Raw genomic sequence first — 24620 nt, forward strand, 5'->3', positions numbered from 1 at the left:
TCTCCTCCAGCTGTTACGTGAAGGTTTCTTATTAGATCATGTCTGCTTTTTACTGTTCCCTGGAGCTAGAACACATCCATAGGGTTGCCCTGAAGTACATTTGCTGCAGTAACTCCCCAGTCAGCACTGTTCACCTCTGGTGTGGTAGAACAATTTGTTTATGCACCAGCTGTGATGTTCTAACTATTGGGAGAATCTTGGCTACAAGCACATGAGATCCTCTTCTTCTGTCATACTGGACCATGACTATATGCAGCGCTGCTCTCAGTACCTAAGTTTTGGCCGTCATTTTCCCTCACTCACTGAAAATGAAGCATTTTTGCTACCATTTCATACAAGAAAAAAAAATTGAACTTGTTTAATATTATTCTAGTGAGGAATGAAAATGTGACATCTTGGGTAATTAGGTAAAGCTACTTATGTTGGAACTGGTTTTTTTTTAAAAATACACAGGGTGCAAGGAGAAGGAACTTCCCCTTCTCCCCGATTTTTATTTTTTTTTTTTTTTTAGGTCTTCATACAGGATAGTCAGCACCTGTAGACACTACAGACACTACCAGGGGATAAGCACAGACTGACTTCTGTCTCCTTTATTCCCTGCAAAACCATTAACCTGTCCTAGGATCCATACTTGTGTTAATTACTATAGTAAAGCTTTCCAGGACACAAATTGGTAACTTCAGCCATTCCAGTTCTTTGTGAGTAAAGGGATGACCTAGTTCCACAGAACTGGAGGTGAGAGGAAACGGCATGGTTCTGGAGGGCGAAGAGAGCTGCGCAGGGGAGGTGTTCCTGGGACAGAGGCAGAGCTAAAGTGGCTGGCCTAGGTCCTTCTTGGCAGGGAAGGGGCCACAGCGGGCGTCCAAGGATTGGTGTCCTCAGGGCAAGAGCCAGCCTTTTGCATGGTAAGGGTCTAGAGAACTGTACCATACAGCAATTTAGTCTCCCCCTGAAGGAAGTATGAACAAAAAATAGCAAGAGTGATTTACTGCAATTCCAACTGACACTCTAGAAAGCAGCAGCAGGCTAAAATGCTAATGAGCCAAAGAAAAGTGCTGTTAAGGGAACCTCTCAGGAAGGGTAACAGCTCTATCCTTGGCCACAGCAGGTGGCAACAATGGCTGTTGTGGGTCAGGCCATGGGGGTCTGCACAGCCCCTGGGCTGGGACACGAGCTGTTGGGGGCTGCTGAGGGAAGAATGCAAGAACAGGACATGCAGAGATACTGCACTGGAATCTGATGGCTTTGTACAGTTTGCAGCTCGTTAACTTTGAAAAGGATGTGAGGTCTTCATTAGTTATTAAGCCTCTATCAAATTTTCTTTGATCAGTTTGTCTAGTTGCCTTTTGAGCCAACACACCTTTTACCAGCCATAGTACTTCATATTACTGAAATGGGAAGAATTACCTCATCTTTATATTTGGGCTGGCCAGCTGAGAGCTCTAACACCCGCTGACCAAAAGGCAACTAACAGTGCTGCTGAGATTGATGCTCAGAGGCCTAGCCTCTTCCCTGCTCCTCTTCCAGCAATAGCTTTCTTCCTGTGTAGCATTTCACATCTAAATTATTCCCTTAAATCCTAGTTCAACACATCTTCAAAGTTCCTTCTTTCAACTGCAAAATTGCCATATCTCCACTTTCCCCACGGGGGTGTGTTGACAGGATAGTTAAAAGAAAAGCCAAACCACTGGATGTTCTTTTCAGCATGTATTTTGAGAGCAAAAGGAAGACTTCAAGCAAACTACTTTCAGTTTAGACAAAAAACATTAATGGAACAACATCATTTGAATAGTTTAATTATACTACCTCATGCTGAGCAAGTAACAACAGATAGAACTGTTAAATGACTAATCAACTACTTCAGCATTTTAAAAGGACAGAAGAACTTTTGAAGGGCCTTATTACTGAAAGCACAAAAACCTCAAGAGATGAACACACTTGGATCCTGCTACAGAGGCCTTGGTGCTGCTTCCATAAAGCGACAGGAAAGTAGCAGTTTCTAACAGACTGATTTTTCTCCAGTTGCAAAGCCAGGAATTCTGTTTCTGTCCACCTCCCTTCTTACCCTGCAACTGCTTCTATACTGCCTTCTAGTCCCTTGGGAACTGCCTGTTTCCTACATGTCGTGATGTTAGAATATGGATCTTTGTCAAAAAGATTATGAAATGATTCAGACAACACCAAAATAAAGCATCAATCTTTATTTATAAAGTAAATTACAAAATAGATAAGGTAAACTTAGTTAATTTTAGCATCTGAAGGTGGTTTTCACTGAATACATAGACACCGTGAATCAAAAGTTTCCTTTATTGAAGTGTTTCTAAGTAATAGAGCAATTATTACCTTGATTAGTTTTACAAACCTCTGATAGAAGTGTCTTAAAACATCAAATTCTCCCTACCTTGCAACACAAACATTTCAGAAATAATTACCTGTCATGTTATTTAACAACTATTTAATAGCTTGTGAGTTAACTGCAAGCAACTGCATTGCTTCTGGGCTTTATGAAGGCCAACAACAATTTTGAATGGACACTTTCAATTAGTAAATGATCAGAGACAGTAAAGGAGTATCTTTCATTAATGCCCTCATTTTGTGCTGGCTCTGAACATTCATTAACAGTGTTACATGAGGCAGCAACGCAGATGTAAACGTGACAGATCTCACAAAAAGACCAGACGATGCTTATTGCTTTGTCAGGAGAGTAGCTACTGGAGAGGCAGTCAGCAGTGCAAGACTTGATACAACTCTCTGTTGTATCAAGGGGGAAATATGCTCTGGACGTGACTCTCTGCTGGCCGGTCAGGAGTTTGTACCCCCATGTTGAATATTTTCAAGTAAGAGAACTCACAATGTCTGGTCTGGGCCGAACTCTCCCGCAGCTTGTTATGAACGCCCTTGCATAATCACTTGACCAGCTCTCACCACCCTCCAGATGAAGCTTTCTAGCTCCTACCCTCAGCTGCCTAGGGCAGGGTTAGGAAAAAACCCACCCAAAACATAATGTGCACATAACCATACCAGGCCAGACCATTCATTATTTAAAACATTCGGTATTAAAAAGCTGAACTTCTTTACTGGCTCAAATAAGTGTAAAAATTTATGTGCACTTGTTACAGCTGACACATGGGCAGGAATACTAAATTCAAACAAAAACCCCTCTAGTGGTAATTTTTAACTGCTACACTGAAAGGTTTTTCTTAAAAAAAGAAAAAAAACCAACCCCAAAACCCCAAAGTGAATTAGGTGTGCCGAAAAGATTCGGAGTTCAACTAAAAATACATTGAATTATGGTGCACAATGACCCGCACACATATTGGCCATATTTAAAAAACAGTGACACTTGCCTGACGGGTAGTAGTACGTAGAAGAAACACTCCAAGGGCCAGCTCCTTGCCCTGGAGGGGGACGGCAAGAGGCAGAAAAAGAATACAGGAGCTAAGGGCAAGCAGGAGATTAGCAGAGGATCAAGAGCTATTGAATTGGATGGATGTAGTGTATAAGATTAAATGAAAAAAGCTGAGGTGTCGAATTTCTGCTGCATATAAAAAAGCACAGTAAAACCAACAACTATTGCAATCTTCACATTATATAGTGCAATCTCAGACGTCAATAACAAGCTAGTATCTCCAAACAAAATACTATATAAGATAAAACAAATTTTATCAGGAACTAGTAGTGTCAAAGCATTATTTCCCTACAAAACTAGGTTAAAATCTGTCTCCCACCAGGTAAACACGTGATTCAGCTATATAATGTGTACACCCAGCACCTATGATAATATGCAACGAACCAAGACTTGCAACTCCCATGTAGCTTTAAAAATAAAAAATTCAAAACCCTCAAAGCTCAGATACAAGACACTAAAAAGCAAGTCCCCACTGGGGAATATAATCTATCCACTAGTATTTGCCTCATTACACAAATTTAAATATTTACGGTCATCCAATACTTGATTTCCACATCTAATTCTTCTTTAATGCACTAATTAAAATAACTTAGTCTTCCTATTAAACACATTACTCATGGTTCAATCAAATTTAGGCTATTCTGGCTGATTTTAGTATTTTGGAGAAGGGAAGGAAAAAAAAAAAAGACAAAATCTTAAACTTAACCAGGTGCTGCCAGCAGTTATTCAAGACCTAGTTGGATTTTGTTACAGATTTAAGTTACTATCCAAGTTTGAACATTTAGGAAAAGTCATTTTCAGAATACCTGGAAAGTTAAAATTGCAGTTGGTACTGCAAGCACACTAGGATCTCCAGAATAACTCACCATTATGAAGCAAGTCTATTTAAATTTTTACTGAATTTACACAGTTTTAGATCCAAGTGCACAGATAATCAATTATTTATTAGAAACTTTAAGCATATTGCTTTGAAAGCAGCTCCATAATCTACTGAGTATACTGACTCATGCACTTTTAATCACCTTTTACTTGGTCATTCAGTACTTCATATGTAAGGCTTACAAGTGGTATAGAAGTCTGGAAAAGCCATAGTGGTTTTATGTCAATTTCTTTAAAACACAATTCCACAAAATTAGTTATAAATTTGAAATGACCATGCTTTTGCATGGGAAAATCTTGAGCTATTCCTGAACACTTACATTAATTGATGATAACTGATTTTAGTTTCTTTTCTATTACAAAAATACCAAACAAAACAACAACAAACCCCAGCAATGCATCATATCAAAACCAGAAGAAAACCTTCTGTTGTACATTGTCCATAAGAGTGACAAGGAAAAAGAAAGATTTATCTGGGACAATGCCATATAGTCCTTCAGCTCTTTTCACATGGAGAGTCTTCAGGATTATCAATAGGCTGTTCACAAGAACACAGGTTTGTAGCTAGGCATGCAGCTGCAACTTAACCACAGAATACACAGGCTTAATGGTCTTATGTCTGCAAAGTTTATGATCGCATGTACAGCTATTAAATAATGGATTCTAATTTAAAATAAAGGGGGACTACCTTAGTTTTCCTCTTGTAGCTTTAAAATAATTAGCTCTTCCACATGTCATAAAACATGGTCAACAAATGTCATGTAACAATATAAAAACTGTTGAGGTCAGAAAAGAGAAGAGTAAAAAGAGCCTTTTTTTGCCCCCTAGCATCTATGAATGGAATGATTTCAGTTCATTATCAAAAGCCAGAATTTCATTTCTTACTGTAATACTTTATAACAAATGCAAAAACAGCTTCTAATCACTAGGTGTTTCAGTCTCTGCTGGACCTCTAATCAGTCTTCGGATTCCCCTCTTCCCTGCAGGACCTTTTGGTTTAGCAAAACTTTGTCTGTGAGCATGTTGTTTTGGATGAACCTCTTCATAAAGAAAGTCAGCAGTTAACTCGTCACCATTATCAATTTCAATCTGGGAAAAAAACCCAACATTTATCATATTCATCTTAAAGACATATTTAAAAACATTTTGAAAATTTGCTGCAGCTCTAAATGCTATATTAAACCATATGTGCAATAATGTTCAGAGCCTAGCATGAAATGTTCTCCAACTTGTGCCTAATGCCCTGAGCAATCTTGAATAGCTTTTCTGAGAATCCACTATACTCTTACCAGTATTGAATGTGATTTGACTTAATTATTTTTCCTGCAATATAAGCACAACTACACAGTATATATGCCAAGAAACTTTCTCTGTCCCAAGCTTTAGCACAGTGTACATGTTAATACTAACTAGGAGTACACATTCCATGTGGAAACAAGTGATTATTTACTCATCTGTAAGGTTACTTCCTTAATAAAAGATAAGAAAGCAGCACATGGATCTCCAGAACTAAAATTTCCTTTCTTAATTCTCCTCTCCAAAATAAACACTTTTCATTGTCCCAACATAATCTCCACATTTTAAGAATTAAAATTTTTCACTAAAACATGCTTTAAACACTAATTGTAAAAGCAGCGTGCATACACATTGTTGTCTCTTGAGACAGAAGGGGAGGAGTACAAACAGCTTATATGATTAGCTGGCTACTGCAACTCAGCAAGTATTCAAGCCAGGGGCAAGCTAAAATAAGTTTAATGAACCAAAGAGGGGGCTGTTTTGGTGTTCAAAATGTAAGCATATAAACCTGAATGGAAAGAAAATACTGTTCTCAGGCCAAACCCCACTGTTTAGAATTGCAGGAATGTAGAATTCAGAGAAATGCTTTGGCCCCGCTCTGCTGAGCATTCAACACTTCATGGCCTGCCAACCATAGCACTTGACGGACTTGCCAGCCATGGTATTGCTGTTACAAGTACATGCTTCAGAAATCTGTCTACAGGAATTTCAGGAGTCACGTGGTGCATTTATTTCATTGTAGAGAGGAAATTTCTGAGAAATAATTACATAAAAAACCACGTAGTGATAATCTACTAAATTCATGCCGCCTCAGTAAAAATGGTTAGTATTAAATCTGCTGAGTTTTAGGTAGACATATATGTTTCCTCACAGAAACCAAGTCTCGAAGTTTTTCTAAATTTACAGCACAAGTGTTAAGAATGTAACCATAGGGCACATATTCCATAAATGGACCATTCCTATGGTCTCTGCTCTGGAGGTGAGGAGCAACTTATTGCATACTAGTAAAATCTATACAATGTCAAAAGATCAGCTTACTTGCAAATCCTTGGTTGCCCCATCAAGGACTCCTAAGATAGCAGTTTTAAGTTCCAGAACTGCAGCTTGAAATTATTTTGAAAATCCTTAAATAACCTTGGCTTCAAAGGAATTTAGTGTTCAACAACAGCAATGTGCTGTGGTCCAAAATCTGACAGCCCTTTTAGTAAGAAATCATGTTAGTTCTAAGTAGTCCTTCAAAGTACTCTCAGACACTCCCTTGATACACAAGGATATGTTTGTTAAAGCTCTGAAAAATTATGAAGCAGAGAAAAGCTTCCATGGCTTGACTTTGTACCTGGAGCTTTATCAAGAAGTATTTCGTGTTCAGGACAAACATTACTAGTTACATAACACTTTTCATTGTTTATAGAAGGTGGTGGCAGAGACAGTTAAAGTCAGATGTTAAGAAAGGAACAGTGGGATGGAGAAAATACAAGTATACCCAGTGTACTTACCTTTCTAATTATCTGCATCCACAACTGTCTTTCTACAATTTCTAACAGTGGACTTTTGCAACTAGAGTAGAGCATTCGTTCTCGTATACTACAGGTATACCCTGGCATAGAGTAGATGAAAACTGCAGAAAAAAACCACAAATCAGACCGTAACTACACGCCATCAAAACCTGTATCATAAAATCATGTACAGCAGAGAGGCATTGCAAATCAACTATGCAGTCTGAAAGGGAAAAATCTAACGCCATTCTGGATCTTTTTTTCTTCAGTAAGTGTTTAATTTCAAATGGGGGATGAGAGAATGGCCAGTATCTTCATGATTTTACATGACAACTGTTTTATGGGTGTTTGTAATCAAAAGTGATAGCTACTGCTTTCTACACAGAAGGACTCTTCAGAAGTCAGTTTCACAACCCAATGACTGAAATTTATGATCATGCTGACAGACAGATTACTTTTATGACACATCTTTCTCTCTGCCTCAAAACTACTGAAGTACTTGAAACAAGCCAATGAAATTTCATATTGGGAAATTTTCTCATACCTATGGATTCCAAATAGTCTCCTTCATGGGCATGTTTGTACAGGAAAAAGTGGTAACGTGCAGCATCCTTAGGAATTCTTTTTGGCAAGTCCTTAAGTTCAGTATGAAGTGTGTTGGCCAAAATAATAGTTTCATTTTTCATATCAATTTGCTGTTAACAAAGCAAATCTGAATATAGTTAATACACAGAAAGCAAACCAGAGAACATGACAGGATGGGAAAAAAAATTGAATTAATCTAATACAAGATGGTAATTTATCTGTGTACATCAGCAATGCACATTGTTTAATGTGCAGGTAATCTATTTTATACTCACTATTAAAAAATAGTAAAGTATTTTATACTTGCCAGTTGCACATAATTGAGTTTCTTATTTTTCAATTTCTCCAAAGCCTGAATAGCTTCTTTAGCAATGGGGAATGCTACTCCTTGCAATGTTTGATGCTTGGTATCTACACCAACGTCCGTCTGTACCTGGAACACAAGTCAACTGAGATGTAAACAGAAACCTTTGCAAGCATTTGTTTGGTTTCATACAATAACTGACAATGCATTGCATATGGTTACACACAGAGTTAGCAGTAGCTATTCCAAGAATAAACTATGCTAAATGATCATGCCCATATACAACACATTTGGATTTTTTAATTTACAGGTTGTGTTTGCTTACTAGCCTGAAAACAGTTCCGTATGTCTGAAACAGCTAGCTTTGCAGAGCCAACAGAATCATCAGACTCAAATGTCAGTGAAGAAGCTCTAAGTTAAATTCTGATATAAAGATACAGTAAGCCAGGAGGAAAGAGCTTGATTTTCATATGCTGTGTTACACTTTTGAACTGATAATATTGCTTATAAACTTTGTTGTATCTCGAAAACTTTTAGTTCAAAACATACCAATGTCATTTCTAGGGAGTCAGAATTTTCAGAGGAAGGAAGAAATTATATCTTATGAGACAAACTGATATTGAAGGAAAAGCAAAGCAACTTCCCTCCCTCCTGCTTCAACACCCTTTCCCCAAAAGCCTACACCAAAAAGAAAGCAAGCAAATAAACAAAATCTTGATTTTTGACTTCTAGAAGGTCTAACACAAAGTAAAAAAATCCAGGGTAACTGCAGTCTAGACAATTGTTCATTATTCAGTTAGTCACAAATTATTGGAGAGAAAATAATAGTTATTTTAAAGCCATTTTTCAACAATTTATGTTTATCTTAACATTCATGCAGTTTCTCGCAAAATAGGCTCTGGCCTCCCATTTTCCCAAGTCTGAACTTACTGTCCAAGTATTAGCTGTTGACTATATTGGCTTCCTTTTATAATTTCACAATACATTTAACACTGGTGATGAAGCAGCAAAAGTCAGAAAAGTGTACAAAGTGTGGGTCTTAGATCTATCAATGAGAACATGTTCAGCTTTAATTAAAAAGAGATGCTAATGAAATAGGAAAAACTGATAAAACAATAAAAAAGATACTTGGGGCAACACTAAATTATGCTTCACATTTTAAGGAACAGCTTGTCAGCAACAAGGAAAGAGAAGAAAGCATGTGGAAGAGCTCACTTTTGTATTAAGATTGATAAATTTATGAAGAAGTTTACATTAAAAATATTTTCAAAATATATCTGCATAAGAGCCTGATTAATAAACATAAAATAGGCAACACAAAAGTAATAAGCCATGATAAAATACCGTACCATATAAACCATACTAAAATACAAGTAGAAGAAAAAACACATAAAAACATGCTATGAAGTGTGAGGATAGGCAAAGGAAGAAACTCAGCATAACTCCAGGTTTAAGAAAATGAACAAAATCTACTTGTCCATACTGCAACATATTTCAGACCATTAAAGCAAAACAAAACCACCTAAGTCAATTAAAAATACTTAATTCACACTATAAGATTTGTTAGTGATGCCTGCTGAGCAGTGGATAAAATGGCAGATGAAATTTCCTGTGGAGGGAAAGGAAAACAAACCCTCTCTTCTGCCTGTGAGGTGATGAGGTTGAGCTAGCTACTACCATTCAAGAGCAAGACCTTGTAGGTCACACTGAATATCTCTGAAAATATAAGCCCGGTGGCCAGTCTTGGGAAAAAAAAAAACCAAACAAAACAAAAAACTCCAAAACTTCCAAGCCACAAATGAAATGTTACAAATTGTTAGAAAAAGAGCAGAGAACAGAACACATCATTACGCACTGTAGATATCAGTATATATCAGCCTGCATCTTGAATACCACATGCAGTTTTGGCCTCCCCATCTCTCTATCTCATAAATTACATAGCAGAACTGGAAAAACTGTAGAGAAAAGCAAAAGGATCAGAAGTATGGAGTGCCTTCTTTAGGAGGAAAACCCACCTAGATTAGGAGTCTTCAGCTCAGAATAGGCAACTGGTAAGGAATAAAACAGAGGTCCATGGATATAGAATCATAGAATGGTTTGGGTTGGAAGGGACCTTTAAAAGTCACCTAGTCCAACCCTCCTGCCATGAGCAGGGACATCTTCAACTAGATTAGGTTCCTCAGAGCCGTGTCCAACCTGACCTTGAATGTTTTCAGGGAGGGGGCATCTACCATCTCTCTGGACAACCTGCTCCAGTGTTTCACTACCCTCATGGTAAAAAATTACTTCCTTATATCTAGTCTGAATCTGCCCCCTTTTAGCATAAAACCATTACCCCTTGTCCCATTGCTACAGGGCCTACTAAAAAGTCTGTCCCCATCTTTCTTATAAGCCCCCTTTAAGTATGGAAAGGCCACAATAAGGTCTCCCCAGAGCCTTCTCTTCTCCAGGCTGAATAACCCCAACTCCCTCAGCCTGTCTTCACAGGAGAGGTGCACCATCCCTCTGATCAGCTTCGTGGCCCTCCTCTGGACTCGCTCCAACAGGTCCATGTCCTTCTTGTACTGAGGACCCCAGAGCTGGACACAGTACTCCAGGTGGGGTCTCATGAGAGTGGAGTAGAGGGGGAGAATCACCTCCCTCGACCTGCTGGTCATGCTTCTTTTGATACAGCCCAGGATATGGTTGGCTTTCTGGGATATGGTTGGCTTTATCAAAGGGGAGGGAGAAACTGAAGAATGACTTAATGACTTTTCTCTGCCTTGCCCACACAATCTATAGGGATATCAGAATAAACTAATAGATAGCAGACAGTGGTTCTTTATGTAGTACTTTGTCAAGCTGTGGAATACACTGCCATAGGATCTGTGGCCAGCAAAAACTTTATGTGGATTTAGAAAAACGACAAGACTAGATGATAGATGAAAAACTCATTGAGAACAATTATATACTAAGACATCATCTCTTGCTCTAGAAGATCCCTACCTGCAAACATTGAGGCAACAGAAGAATATTCAAGGGAATTATCATGGCCACCTTGCCCTGCTCTTACACCCTTCCTAGATTTCTGCTGTTGTTCACTCAGGGCCTTGACAGCAGACTAGGTGATCCTTTGATCTGACCCAGTAAAATATTTCTCAGGGTAATTATGAAATAATATACATATAGAAAACTCAATTTTTTATTTTTTTTTAAATCAGAAAGCTTTTAGATTTCTGAGTCTAATTACAGGCTTCATAATGGTAGAAACAATGAAGAGAGAAATGACGTAAGTTATGTATTGCAAGATGCTTAAAACAAAGCCAAAATGGCAGCAATCTACAGTTTATGTATCTCTGAAAAGCACAGCTATTGCTGCTGACGTTTCATAATAGCACATAAAGTTTTAGTCTGCATGAATCAGCTGTCAAGCACAACGTATGTAGTGCATAAGAGATAACACTAATACCAGAAGTGATAATCAATACCACATAAGTTTTACATTCATTAGCGTTGGTTTTTTTAAAGCTGTTCAAGTAAAATGCAGTGTTTGATGATGATGAATGCATTTCTACATTGGATTAACCAAAACTAGACATGGAAAATAACAAAACACACCACTGGGGAAAAAAAAAGTCAATAAACAACAGAAGTTGCAGCAAAAGCACAGTAAAGTGAAAATGTAAGAGAAGACACAGAGCTACGTGTAACACAATGGTTTGATAGTATCCAGCTGCAGAAACAAACCATATTTCAAACACATGTACCATGGCTGCAAAATACAAGCCTAAAGAACTAATAAGAACAGCACATGACCTATTTTAATACATGTCTGAACACAAACAGTGATCAAGTGAAGGAAAAATGTGAGAAAAGAATCCTCTGAAACTTTTCAGTTACTAGCTAGCTGGCAATCATCAAATTACTTGGTTAAAGGCATTTGTTAGAAGCTTTTCTATAAAGTGTTTGTAGAAAAGCAAATCAGTCTCTTAAAAGGACTAACAACTTGTTTAGGATTTCTATTTTATTTTTATTGGAATTCCATTGACTTCCTCTCAGTCTTAAAGACAAGTGCACTGGTGCAGGAAGCTAAGTACGTTTCCTTTAGGAAGAAGGCTGTTGAAATACTCCTGGCAATCATTCACTGCAACAGTTGCTATTTCGTTTTTTCTCTGCGATTTCTGCCACCATGGGAAAGGTATGTGGGCAGTCACAGAATGGTTGGGGTTGGAAGGAAACCTCCAGAGGTCATCTTGGCCAACCACCCTGTCAATCAGGGCCACCTAGAGCCAGTTGCCCAGATCTCTGTCCAGATGGCTTTGGGCAACGTGGCCTAGTGGAGGGTGTCCCTGCCCGCAGCAGGGGGGTTGGAACTAGATGATCTTTAAGGTCCCTTCCAACCCAAACCATTCTAGGATTCTATGATTCTATGATCTCCAAGACTCCACAACCTCTCTGGGCAATCTGTGCCAGTGCTCAGTCACCCTTCACAATGAAGCACATCCAGTGATATTAAAAGCATGTTAAGGGCCAAAGTTGCAACAATTAAGCTCTGCAGTTGCGAGGCCTCTGACTCAGACACTACGCCTTGCAAACTCAGCAAGATCACGCCACTTCAACTCCAGCCATAATCATCCTGCAGTTCTAACTCAGTGAGAAATAAATTTATATTCTCGTTCACTCAAACTTTCTCAAACTTTCCATTTTCTGTTCTGCTCTTTTTTACCCTAGAAAGACTTTTTCCCTACAATACGTTTGGAACACTGCACCCAGTTTCCCGCCCATGCTTGAAGACATTGCAATACCTCATTAATCTTAATTTGTCGAAGTTCCTCTTCTGCTGCAGTCAGAGGTGCAGGGGAGGCCTGTGATATCAAATATTTTTTATATCCGTTCAGTGAAACATCATCCTGAAAGCACAATATCAATATTGATTATGTTTTTATAATAAAAGTTTTCTTCAAAGATGTTCTATGCAGCCTAAGAAAAGCAGTTACCTCCCATACAGTTATGGTCTTTTTATTTGAATGGATTACAAGTGCAGGTGCATGTGTAAATTCAGCTCATCTTCCCGTACAGCAGGGTCCACTGGACTGCTCTTGTACCCAATTGTACCATGAGCAGCATTTCCACAGTCAGACCTCAATTACCTTGCTAATTCAAAAATTAGCATTAATGAAGACTGTGTGCATGAAGTTATTCAGCCTTTTTGGACAAAATCTCACAGAATTGCCACAATTCTAATAAATAAATAATAATAATAAAAAAATCTATTTTCTTATAAATTTTGCATGCCTAGACTTATTGGTAGTTTTCTACCTAAAAAATGGGAAACAGAAATGCTACCTTAGGACAGGGAGTAGGCACGTGATACTGCAAATAGTTTAGGATGCAATGTCACAGAAGTGATGAATTCTGATAACCACTTTGGGGAATTTGTTAATACTCAGTGTCACTTGTGGCCCTCTCCAAAGAGGTTGATACCAGAGGCAAATACCGTTGTGTTTTTACTGTTAAGGTGGTCACTCAGAAAAGGGCAGGACTTTATGCAATCATATGAATGTGATTTTATACACAAGTTCTGAGGAGAAAGACAAAGCTCCTTCTGAGCTCTTCCCTTTCTGAAAGAGACAGACCTTCCCAAATACAGTTTCCAGTGCCAATATTCCATTATGCCTTGTTTCTGGAGCCCAGAGATGTTGAGGTTAATACATGTGAAGTAGCAGGTGGGACCATAACCAGGTTCGACCAGGATAACAGAGCCGGTTGCAACTAAACCACCCTTGTGTCTAACAAAGCTCAGACTTGGGCTCTGAGTTGTAGGGCTAGACACAAAATCTACATATTACATAGACTGCTAATGGTTTGGTGCAAGTGACGGTGAGAGACTAGTTGATTGAATGGGCAAGAAAAAAAACAATATGACCTCTACCAGTAAACCCTCTTAGCAACTCAGTACTTGCTCTAAGTAATCATCAGTTTTCATGAAAGCTATAGGAATTCTGCATCTTTGAGAACTTTTAAACTAGCATTTCTTTAAAATTGGCAATGGATTAAAAAGTCAGGACTGTCTGATGTCTGCCTGGGAAACAGGCAGACATCACAACCATGCAAGACTTATTTCCCAAAGAAACCAAGGTAATGCAGTAGCCTTTTGTTTCCTTACATGCACAGCACTTGCAGGCTTTGCAACATCCCTTAGAAGCTTGCTAGATTTCACACATGCACTTTCCCATTATCTTACCATGAGTGAACAGTCAACTATTAGTATTTTCATTGAACAAATCAGTAGCTACTAAAATTCTGTTTCCATAAGTTACGATGGCAGCCACGTTACATTTTATGGTCAGACTCTAAAGAGCTGACAGCTTAGTTTAAGATACAAACATTTGTTTTCAGATGTTAACAGCTTTCAAATTACTGTTCTAGCCCACTTCTGATTGAGCACCATACATCCAAAATGGCTTGTGTATGTTAACAGCTTTCAAATTACTGTTCTAGCCCACTTCTGATTGAGCACCATACATCCAAAATGGCTTGTGTATACAATCGGCCTGAAAGTTACAGCGTTACAGCTTTTAGAGGATTCACATGCATGCAGTGAGATTAAGAGATGCTCCTATTATTCCTAGATTATTTAGTTTTCATAACCATTTGAAGCAAGGACTTCTTATCCTGAAGTTAAATATACTTAGCTACTTGTTCAAATAAGAGCAGTTACATTTTAACACTAGAATTATACACATAGCTTTTAACTCTTTTTTCCTTCATCAAAAAAAGAGCAGAAACATCACAAATTCATACCAGTAACATCAGTTACTATATTTAGTATTTAAAGTCAGTGTGCTGACTTTAAAAAGAAAAACATACCTGTACCGTTCCAAATACTTCATCCTTAATATGACCACCTCCAAATTCTTTCTTAAGTGTTGCTCGGGTTGCTGCATACAACATTTTTTGACGAACCTAGCATATAATAAAACAATGTTGCTTTGGTTTGGGTTCTTTTTCTTTTCTTTGGTGTACACAGAGAATCTAGCATGTTGGTGTACCAAGTCCATTAACATTTGTTCTTTTTTGAACAAAAATGTCAAGTGTTGAAACTGCATTATGAAGTTGTAATTCTTAATAAACTCCACAGGATGAGCTCTGGATCACGATATTAACACACACTATTAAATTCTCAAGGGCATGATACTATGCATTATTATCAAAGTAATTTCAAAACTAAATTGCAGCTTTAGTAAGAGTATGAGCTTTTTTTAATGGAAAAAAAGGCAACAGAATCTTTACTAGTTTTAAATGGGAAAACCCACAACTGTTTAGATCTTTTGTCACTGGTCTGTGTACTAATGGATACAACAGACAGACAAAGAGCAGACTGCAAATAATTTATTTTTATTTTTTATTTGATAGTGACTCCAGATAGTTTTGGTTCAACTACAGAGCAGAAAAAAAAATTAAATTTTCTGGGGGTAGAAGATCTAATGATGTTTGCTCCCTACGAACGTGTGTCTAACATAGTCACTTATTCCTCTCTCAACAGTCCCATCTTTCCACCTTATTTCACCGTCATGCCACCCTTACCACAATACCTCACCTTTTCCACTTAATCTTTTTTATGCACTCCAGCTCTTGGTGTCTTAATATTTTCTAAGTGCTAGTGAAAGTAGTAGGAATATTGGAATAGCTTTACTGTCTTCATTTATCTCACATTCCCAGAACCTGTACTAGTTTCTCCTAGAAATCCTTAACTCTAACCTCAGTTCCCTCCCATGTTCTCTAACTACTGACTAAGAAACAGTATATTCTGTAGCAGGTCACAGATCCACAAGTGCCAGCTGGGCAGCCGACAAGCCAAATAGAATAAACAGCTTGAGCTCCCACTGTAATCCTTCTCTCTGTGATAACACCCATTGAGATTTCTGTCCTATATCCTTCCATGAATTTTCATGAAACACTTTCATGACAGAAAGACAGACAAACAGGGCAAAAACATTGTCTTGTCTCTTCCAGTCAGGCTAGAGGTAAATTGGATCAGCTGCACTCCATCTAGACCCACTGATATTGCTCCTCAATCAGCTTCAAGAAATATGTTTTCCCAGTTTTCTTGGGGGAAAGTGAGGGGAAGGTTGAGGAATGCTTCATTCCTGAAATCCTTTTCCTTCATATCTAGGTGTCCTGGTTTCAGCTGGGATAGAGCTAATTTTCTTCCTACTAGCTGATATAGTGCTGTGTTTTGTATTTAGGATGAGAATAATGTTGATAACATATTGACATTTTAGTTGTTGCTAGGCAATGTTTACACCAAGTCAAGGCCTTTTCAGCTTCTCACACCACCCCACCAGCGAGGAGGCTGGGGGTGCACAAGAAGCTGGGAGGGGACACAGCTGGGACCCAACAGCTTACCCAAACAGGCCAAAGGATAGTCCATACCATATGACGTCATGCTCAGTATATAACTTGAGGGAAGCTGGCCAGAGGACGACCGTGGCTCAGAAACTAGCTGAGCCTTGGTTAGCGGGTGGTGAGCAATTGTGCTGTACATCACTTGTTTTGTATATTCTTTTTTCCATTATCATCATTACTATTATTATTCTCTTCCTTTTCTGTCCTATTAAACTGTTTTTATCTCAACCCACAAGTTTTACCAGGGTTTTTTTCTGATTCTCTCCCCCATCCCACTGGTGGGGGGAAGTGAGCGAATGGCTGCGTTGTTTTAGCTGCCTGCTGGGTTAAACCACAATGCTAGAATTCAGATCAAATGGCACTGTTGAAAAATCATTCACAACATCAAGTCTCTGATGACTGTTACTCACAGGAGAGTGATCGGGTGACCAAGCAATGAAGATCCATTCATATCCTTGAGCATTCTGAGAATCTAATCTGTATAATATATAACATGGTTGCTTGTCTTCAAGAAGGGGAAGGACAAAGGAATCATAATCCTTTTCCCATGATCCAACTGGCCGCCTAGAGGATCCCACAACAAGCTGCTCTATAACCAATAACCAAAGCTACAGGTTAGCAACAATACAGTTAATACTGTTTTTCAAAATTAGCAATTACAATAAACAGTTAATCAGACACTTCATCTTTCGTAATTATGTACACAAGAATGGAAGTCAAGAACAGTCAGTGTGAAAGCTGGTGAATTCCTACAAAAGCTGTGCATGTTCAAACCCTAACTTACTTTAACCCAAATACAAATAGTTGAGAAGTAATGTGCTAGTTGTCATCAAGTTCTTTGATCTGAAGGCATAAGACTGATGTTAGTGTTTTTAACATAATGTACACCAAAGGGAAATAAAAACTGTCTTCTGCCAGTTTATTTTTAAATTGGAATACTTAAGTAGAAACAAGATGCAAGTAAGATTTTAAATTTTGGAATCAGAATTATTGATGGTCTTGCTATAACATATTAGTGTTTGTACTCTTTTAAGGAGTCAATAACTCAGTTATACAGTGAAAAGAGTTTTGAATGAATATGCTTGCATGAATCACTTTAACTTGACTATGTAAGTAGATAAACCTTTCTAATACAGCTTCATAACTATGGTCTCTTTAAATGACTGAAGTTGTTTATTATGTATAATTGGCTTAAGTCTGTATAGAATACTTCATATGAGATTTAATTATGTGAACAGCTGTAGCAACAAGATTTTTCTCTTATTTATAAATCACATCTCAGCTTCCAAAGGAAAGTATTAGCATGCTGTCTTTCAAAACATCTGTCAGCTTCCCAATAAACTAATAGCCCCCACAATCAAAACAGAAACACCTTGCTTAAATGGGATCCTACAACAGTTTGAGGACCATCATAGTAGCTAGTATACAAAATATCTTTTGAGAGTCTAGGACTGAACTTCTAAAGCTTCAGACAAAAGTGCAACAGCATACAAATGCCTCTACAGCAAAACTTTCAGAGCAAGGCACTCTACCACAGTAAGCCACAGAACATGAACAGCTCAGGGAGAGGGTGTTTGGCCCTTCTCTGAATTAGATGCAAAGTAGCTGAAGTTGTACACCTAGACCAGAGCATTCAGAAGGTACTTGCCAATTCTGCACTCTCGGTGGCTTTATACTCACTTGGGTTTAAGATAGAAAAATACAATCAGAGGAACTCTATTGCCCAGCAGCAAACCTCTTCTCTTATTAACTCAGATTAGCAGAACTCAATTTTACTATTATCTATTGACTAAGGGCAGTCGCTGACATCTGCAGACAGATGAGGCAACTGTCTCTCTTCCAGTATTCTGGGAGTTTTAGAGGTTTCTTTTTGAACTGTGGAAAACAGTATCACAGACTAGATTCTGCTCCTACTGTCTGTCTACATAGAGACAAAATGCATATATATACACACAAACACATACACACCAAAAGGAAAAAATTGGGGAATGTCTTCCATTTGTATCTTATTCTAGGCTTCATTTCATATTAAAAAGTAGCATACACACAAGAGTATATTGTTTTACCTTGCCTAATGCAAAAACCAAATAATTTAATGGTGTGCCATCATTTGCTACCTTGTGCTAGTGAGACTTTATCACAGTGACCTCTGTATAATATTACTATTGCCACTTCCTTAATGAGAGCAATATTAAAATGTCAGACTTCCTAAGAAAAGCAAACACAAAGGCGGCAACGGTAGGTTATTTACCTAACAATAAAGGTATGTATGTGTATGTACATGTACATACATGTGCCTTTCTCCAGCTAACAGGTATTTCAGTGTGCTGTAAATTAATGAACTCTAGAAAGAACAAAAAACCCAAGGTGGGCATTTGACATACTTGTAAAGATCAATTAAACCATGAAGTGTCTTAAACAGTCAACCAGCTTTGCTATTAAAAAAAAAAGTAATTATGCATTCTATCTTGAAATGTTTGCAGCCTTGATCACTTGCCAAGAAATTAAAAGATCAAACTCAAGTTCTGCAAGAAATTATGTAATTTTATACTCATACATATACGTGAGATTTAAGGAACAGTTTTAGCTTTGAAAATTTGTACCAAGTTACAGATTTTTAAAGATATTTTCTGTGCAGCCAGATTACTACTTAAACATCTGCTTTAATAGGATTTTCTACATGCAGCTGATCCCAGTATAAAAGGCAGATAACATTTATACTTCATCTAAAGTAACTAGCTGCTCTGTAAGAATCTCTCCGTCTAATGAAAGTAACCAAAGAGCCAAAACACTACACAGGTGTGGATTTTTTTTCCCCTCTACTCTTTACTTAGTAAGAAGGTAAGAGTAAGCTCATTTATATTATCCATATGAAATACACAGCAGTTCTTGCTAAAATATGAAATGACATTTGGAAGAAAAAAGCAAATACAAAAATACAGTAGCATCATACTGAAAAGTTAAGCATCACCAAAACTTAAATCTTGCTTTCTGTATATGAAAAACCTTAGTAACATTAAGTTTTGCAGAGTTTTGTTTTTTGAACAATTGTACATGTAGGTCACTAAAACAAGTAGGAAAATATCTAAAAGAATCAGAGAAAAAGATTAAAACTTGACTAACCATTGTCAATGACTATTTTTAAAAGCCTGTATTGTCCATTTCTGGCTCCAACAAAGGTGTCTTTAACACTTCCACTAGCTGTAAAAGAAAATAAAAGCAACCAAATTAACACATTTCACTTCCTAGGACAAACAATATTCATGAAAGTAAGAACAACCCTGGAAAAGTGTACAGCTGGCCCTTCACTATAAAGTTGGACTGAAAAAGGAACATGAGAGTGATGTTCCCTCGCTGCTGCATACTGTTCCAGCCACCGGCATGCCACAAAAAGATGACAGGCAACATTACAGAACAGTCCTGCTTTCTAGCATACCGTATGATTTTCAACATTGTGAAAATTAAAGGTGACATCACATCACCACTCTCAGGTTTCAGAGCTAACACAGCAACACAATAAAAATATGACGCATCTCAAATTACAATAGTTTCATGAAGTCTGCAGGCTTAGCACAAACTTTCAGACAGAAACTGTATGCCTGCCAGGAAAATGTTAGATCTTGTCTGGCAAAAGTGCCGGTCTTTCCTGAGGACACCTCTCTGAAGAGTACACTCATTGCTCATCTTTCATATTACCTTATCTCCTTGTATCTATCTTGATGACATTGTTCAAACTCCAACCTATCGTAACTGAATAGCTTTATAGTGAATTTACAAAGAAGTAACTAAAAATATTTTACAATGGCCATAATTCACATTGACACTACACTCCAAACGTGATAGACTCAATTCCCTAAGTGCACTGAAGAACTGTGATCCAGTCATGTGCAGATCATTCTTAACTGCTCTGCTAAATAATCCAAGTGTGAATCAGTTTAAATATACCATAGACAGGGGTTTGTACAGCATTTATTGCAGAACATTTATTGTAAGCTGGTCCTTTAAGTAATCCCACATCATACAGCATAGCACCAGCAAAACAAACATTAAACCAGGAAACAAATAAAAAGGATTATTTATACTCAGGTTGAGGCCAACTGAACAGATGGTCAGATGGTATCCAGCAACGTTACTGCTCATACTCAAAACATTTTAAATTTATGCCCATTGAAGTGATGTCCAGGCCCATTCTGAAATTCCAAAATGGCATGGGAGTGTTAAACATACTGAACTGCATCAGGTTACCAGTCCAACCCCAGCTTCATCCCAGTTAGCATCTTCCCACTAAGCAGTGCAGACCCTCACTGTAATTTGCTGCCAGTTTTTCTAATAATCTCTGCCGGTCCTCACCATTCATTCAGCATGGAAACACTGTACCACTTTCTAGACCTTCTGGTTCCCCCAGGACTTTTTTTTGTCCTATTCTTGTCTATTACCTTTTTGTTCTTTATTCTCTCATTTCAACCCTACACACCAAAACAAGAACAAAATACAACAGTCCCTGCACCAATAACAGAACAGTGACAGCTCCTGAAGTAACATTTTGAGACATGACATTTGAGAAACCATCTCACTATCAAGTGGTCTATGTTTTTTTTTCTCATAAAGGTTTTAAAATCCGCAACAGAGTGATATTATTTTCTACTTAAACTTTCTGCATAGCAGAGACCTACAGAATTGAAATTTGGGGTTATTGCACAAATATTTTACAGGGAATATTATTTTAAAATTATTTAGAAGACTGTGAACATATTCTAGTGTATTTCCCCACAGCTCAATGCATTCTGCGATTTCCTACACTATTTATCTGCACTGCCCTGTTTGAAAGTCCAGTCCTTTTAGCAACTGCCTGGTACATATCACTGCCTCCATGACTTCATTTCTGTTTCCAGAAAAGAGCAGCCCATGCTGCCAAATCTTGCAATTGTTTATGAGTGACAGTAGCCTGTTTGTAGCTAAAGCCAGCAACGGCACAACAAGTGCTATTCCTCTTCCAAATTGCAGAAGCGGATGCTTTCCTGCAAACAGGAGCTCTGATTAGCGGCTGCAGAGGCAGGATCTGTGCAGGAAAGCTGCCGAGTTCTCTACAGCTCTTCTCAGAGGACAAAAGATTCTCAAAGACATGAAGGAGACCAGCAGAAGAGGCTTAGCCACTCTTCTTGCTTGCAGTAAGCAACAGGATATTCTTCTGCTCCTCCCTCCAGCATTGCCAGGAGAGAAGAGCCACTATAACATTTTTCCCCAGCCTGGGTAAAAAGCTATCCCAGATGCATCTCCAGCCTGAGAAGGATTGAAGAACTTAAAACAATAAGCAGAAAAAAAAAAGGCAAAAAAAAAGCAGAGATTGGCATGCAGGGGAAGGAAAAAAAGAGACATGAAAGGGTGCAGACCAAATGCAGCCAACGGACAAAAAAGGGAATAGAAGAGCAGTTAAGAGCTGCCGTGGCTGGGACAAAAGTCACCTTCAACAATAAATATGGGAGAGCAGGCAAAGTACACAGTACTAGTCACCAAACAACCAGATTGCAGAAATCGAGACAGTAAAACCCGACCCCCCCCCCATAATCCTGCAGCATAATCCCTGCTTAGCAATTCTGTGATTTGGAGGGGGACCGGGTAACACTGAGAAACAATACACTGTCTTCTTCTAATTGCTCCTCACACCCTCCAAGGCCTGGAAACACGGGGGAAAAAAAAGGTTGCCCCACACTTTTCCCCTTTGTGGCCTCCAGCGATGGGCTTTTTAGCGGGCTTCCCTACTCCGGGGCTCCTGGTTCTCCTCGTTCTCCACAGGGCTCCCGCTACAACGGGCCCGGCAGCCACCCTCGGCATTTCCCGTGTTGTCCAACCCATCCCAAACCCGCTGCGGCGACCCCGAACCGGCGACAGCTTCTCCAAAAGCCAGCAAGGGCGGGAAGTGCCCGGGGAGCGCCCGCAGTCCCGGGGCGCCAGATCCCACCTCACCGGTCACCCCGCTGCAGCCGGACACCCTGCGCTCAGGGAAGTTACCTGAGCCAAGGGGGAGCCCTCCTCGCCATGTATGGGTTTCCGCCGTGAATAGTTTTCTCAGGCGGGCTCCCTGCCGCTCTAAGGCGGACAGGCGCGGTTAGCCGTGCGGAGAAAGCCTGCGAGTCTTCGCCTGACGGGGGGACAAGCTCAGGGTCCGACCCAGAGGAGCGGCGGCCGCCCGGGGCCGATGCCAGCAGCAGTTTTCCCCCCCTCCCCTGCGTTCAGCTCGCCTCCCCCGCCATCCCGCGGCGGAAAGGACAGGCTCGTCCAGCAGCGAACAAAGAGCCCGGCAGGGGAGAAAATTCCGCCGGGAGCGGCCCGTTAAACGGCCACAGCGGCCGCCTGCCCCCGCGTCCCGACCCGCAGGGAAAGGCGCTCCGCCCGCCTCCCGCCCGGCTGGAAGCGTGAGAGGAGGGAAGGGGGGTCCATCTGTCATGAGGGACAGGTGGGCACCGCGATGAGGAGGGGTCGGTCAGCGAACGCCGGGGAGAGCCGCGCGGGTACCTTGGATACCGGTCTGGTGGGACATGTCGCACCGCCGCGCCGCGCCCGGGGCAGTGGAATCTGTCACGGCACGGCCCGGCCCGGCACGGCCGCGCACACGTGACGCGCCGCCGCCACTCAGCGGCCGGGAGGGAGTGCGGCGCCTTCCGGGCCCCGCCGGGCCGGGCCAGCTCTAGGGCCCCGGTCCGCCCCGCTGCTGCCCCCTACAGCAAAGCCCCCGCCGGGCCGTGCCGTGTCGAGCCGAGCCGAGCCGCGCTCCTCGGGCCCGCACGGCGACGCGCCTCCCCTCTGCCCGCTCCCCGCCTCGGCGCCCCCGGACGCGTCCTCTGGGGGCTTTAAAACAGGGACGCGGTGCCGCCTTGTCCTCCTCTGTCCTGTCTGTCGCCGCCTTCACCTGCCGTCCCTGAGCGTGTGGCGCGACCTGCAGCGGGGCAGGGCCTGAGCCGGCCCTGCGCCTGCCGTCGGCTTCCCTGGCAGAAAGGGACGAGTGCCCCGCTGGGCTGCTTGTTGGCCGAAGTACTGACAAATACCTGAGGAGAATTTAGCTGATCTCTAGGAGTCTGTCATGGGATGTCCCGGCTTGCTTGGGGCAGCAGGGAAGGAGCCACAAGGTGTGATATAAGGCTGCTTGTGTGTACTGTGAATTTTGCGTTAAACAGTCACCAGATAAGGAGCCCAGAAATCAGTGGGCAGAGCCCAGAACCATGGCTCTGTCAGCTCAAGCCCTTACCCCTGACAAGGCAGTTTTTCTGTTAATTTTGCATTGTTTGCTACTTGGTGGCACTGCATCAGCAGAAATAGTGAACATTTCTCTTTCAGCATGGATCTGGCATTTGAGATGCTTGTCTGTGTTGGCAAGGCATGGATCCAGGCAGAGAATTGAGTGGCCTATCCACACCGCCAAAGGCTTTTACACCTTTTCAGCCTCTGTTGATAAAGTTTCCCTGAACTTTTTCTTTTAAAGTTCCTGGTGAAGGTATCGCATTGTGAATTTGAGCATGCTCTAAAGGTAGGTTTGCTTTTACTAGCTGTCTTTTACAGGCATCTCTGTCCACAGGTTGAGAAGCGCCATTCGCTGATGACAAAAAGATGGGTGCTGTGTCATCTTCAAAAATGGCTTCTGTGTCCTGTACTGTAGTCAGCCCTTTTAATCTGTGCTGTGGACTGGATTAGAATCCACGAGTGAAATGTGCAGGCAGTTGCAGAGGTAACAGGGCTGTCGGCACTTAATGTAATGTCCTGATGCTGATGATTCCTTCAGATTCCTGGGACTTTGGAGGGGTTTTATGGGTCTGTATTCAACCTGAGAACATAAGAAATGCTGTAAGGGGGCATACTAAATATCTAGCCCAGTGGACCAGGTGAGAATAGAAGCACATGGTAATCCTTCCCTGGCTCACCTTCCCAGCCTCTAGAGTGCTGCAGCTCAGGAATTTCTGAAGTCATCTATGTTGATAAATGCAGGTGCCTGCGCTTTGTCAGATCCCCAGTTTAAAGACATGGGGTGAGGGATTTAGTGTCCTATTTGGGAAATGTGAAATAGCACTGTTAACTGTAGTATGTGAGCTGTGCTGTGTAATGCTTGTCCAGCAAATACAAAGTCACTATGGAGACACGTCACCAGATAGTGAGCTGGGACTAACTGTGGGGACTGCAGCAACTGGGGAAACAGAGAAGCCACAGTTTATTTTGGCAACCAAAGATGTGGTGCTATCACAATTACTTTAAATCATATGAGCCTAAGTCTGCC

At 40.4% G+C, this 24620-nt stretch overlaps 1 protein-coding gene across 3 annotated transcripts; it reads right to left on the reverse strand.

Annotated features, from left to right (window-relative positions):
• Window positions 1-2186: 2186 nt before the first annotated feature.
• Window positions 2187-23063, reverse strand: TWF1 (twinfilin actin binding protein 1). 3 transcript variants are annotated; one of them, XM_054832634.1, is made up of 9 exons: window positions 22871-23063; window positions 19481-19558; window positions 16768-16946; window positions 14819-14914; window positions 12754-12858; window positions 7973-8098; window positions 7625-7775; window positions 7081-7202; window positions 2187-5377 (listed from the first exon to the last, which is right to left on the reverse strand). In XM_054832634.1, the coding sequence occupies exons 1-9, from the start codon at window positions 22893-22895 to the stop codon at window positions 5207-5209; spliced, it is 1053 nt and encodes a 350-aa protein (XP_054688609.1). In that variant the 5' UTR covers window positions 22896-23063; the 3' UTR covers window positions 2187-5206. The 3 variants fall into 3 exon arrangements, with proteins under 3 accessions (XP_054688609.1, XP_054688619.1, XP_054688629.1); XM_054832644.1 differs by lacking the exon at window positions 16768-16946; XM_054832654.1 differs by lacking the exons at window positions 16768-16946; window positions 22871-23063 and adding an exon at window positions 22367-22533.
• Between the last annotated feature and the right edge of the window lie 1557 nt (window positions 23064-24620).

This window comes from Grus americana, chromosome 1 (genome assembly GCF_028858705.1).
Source record: "Grus americana isolate bGruAme1 chromosome 1, bGruAme1.mat, whole genome shotgun sequence".
Lineage (NCBI taxonomy): Eukaryota > Metazoa > Chordata > Aves > Gruiformes > Gruidae > Grus > Grus americana.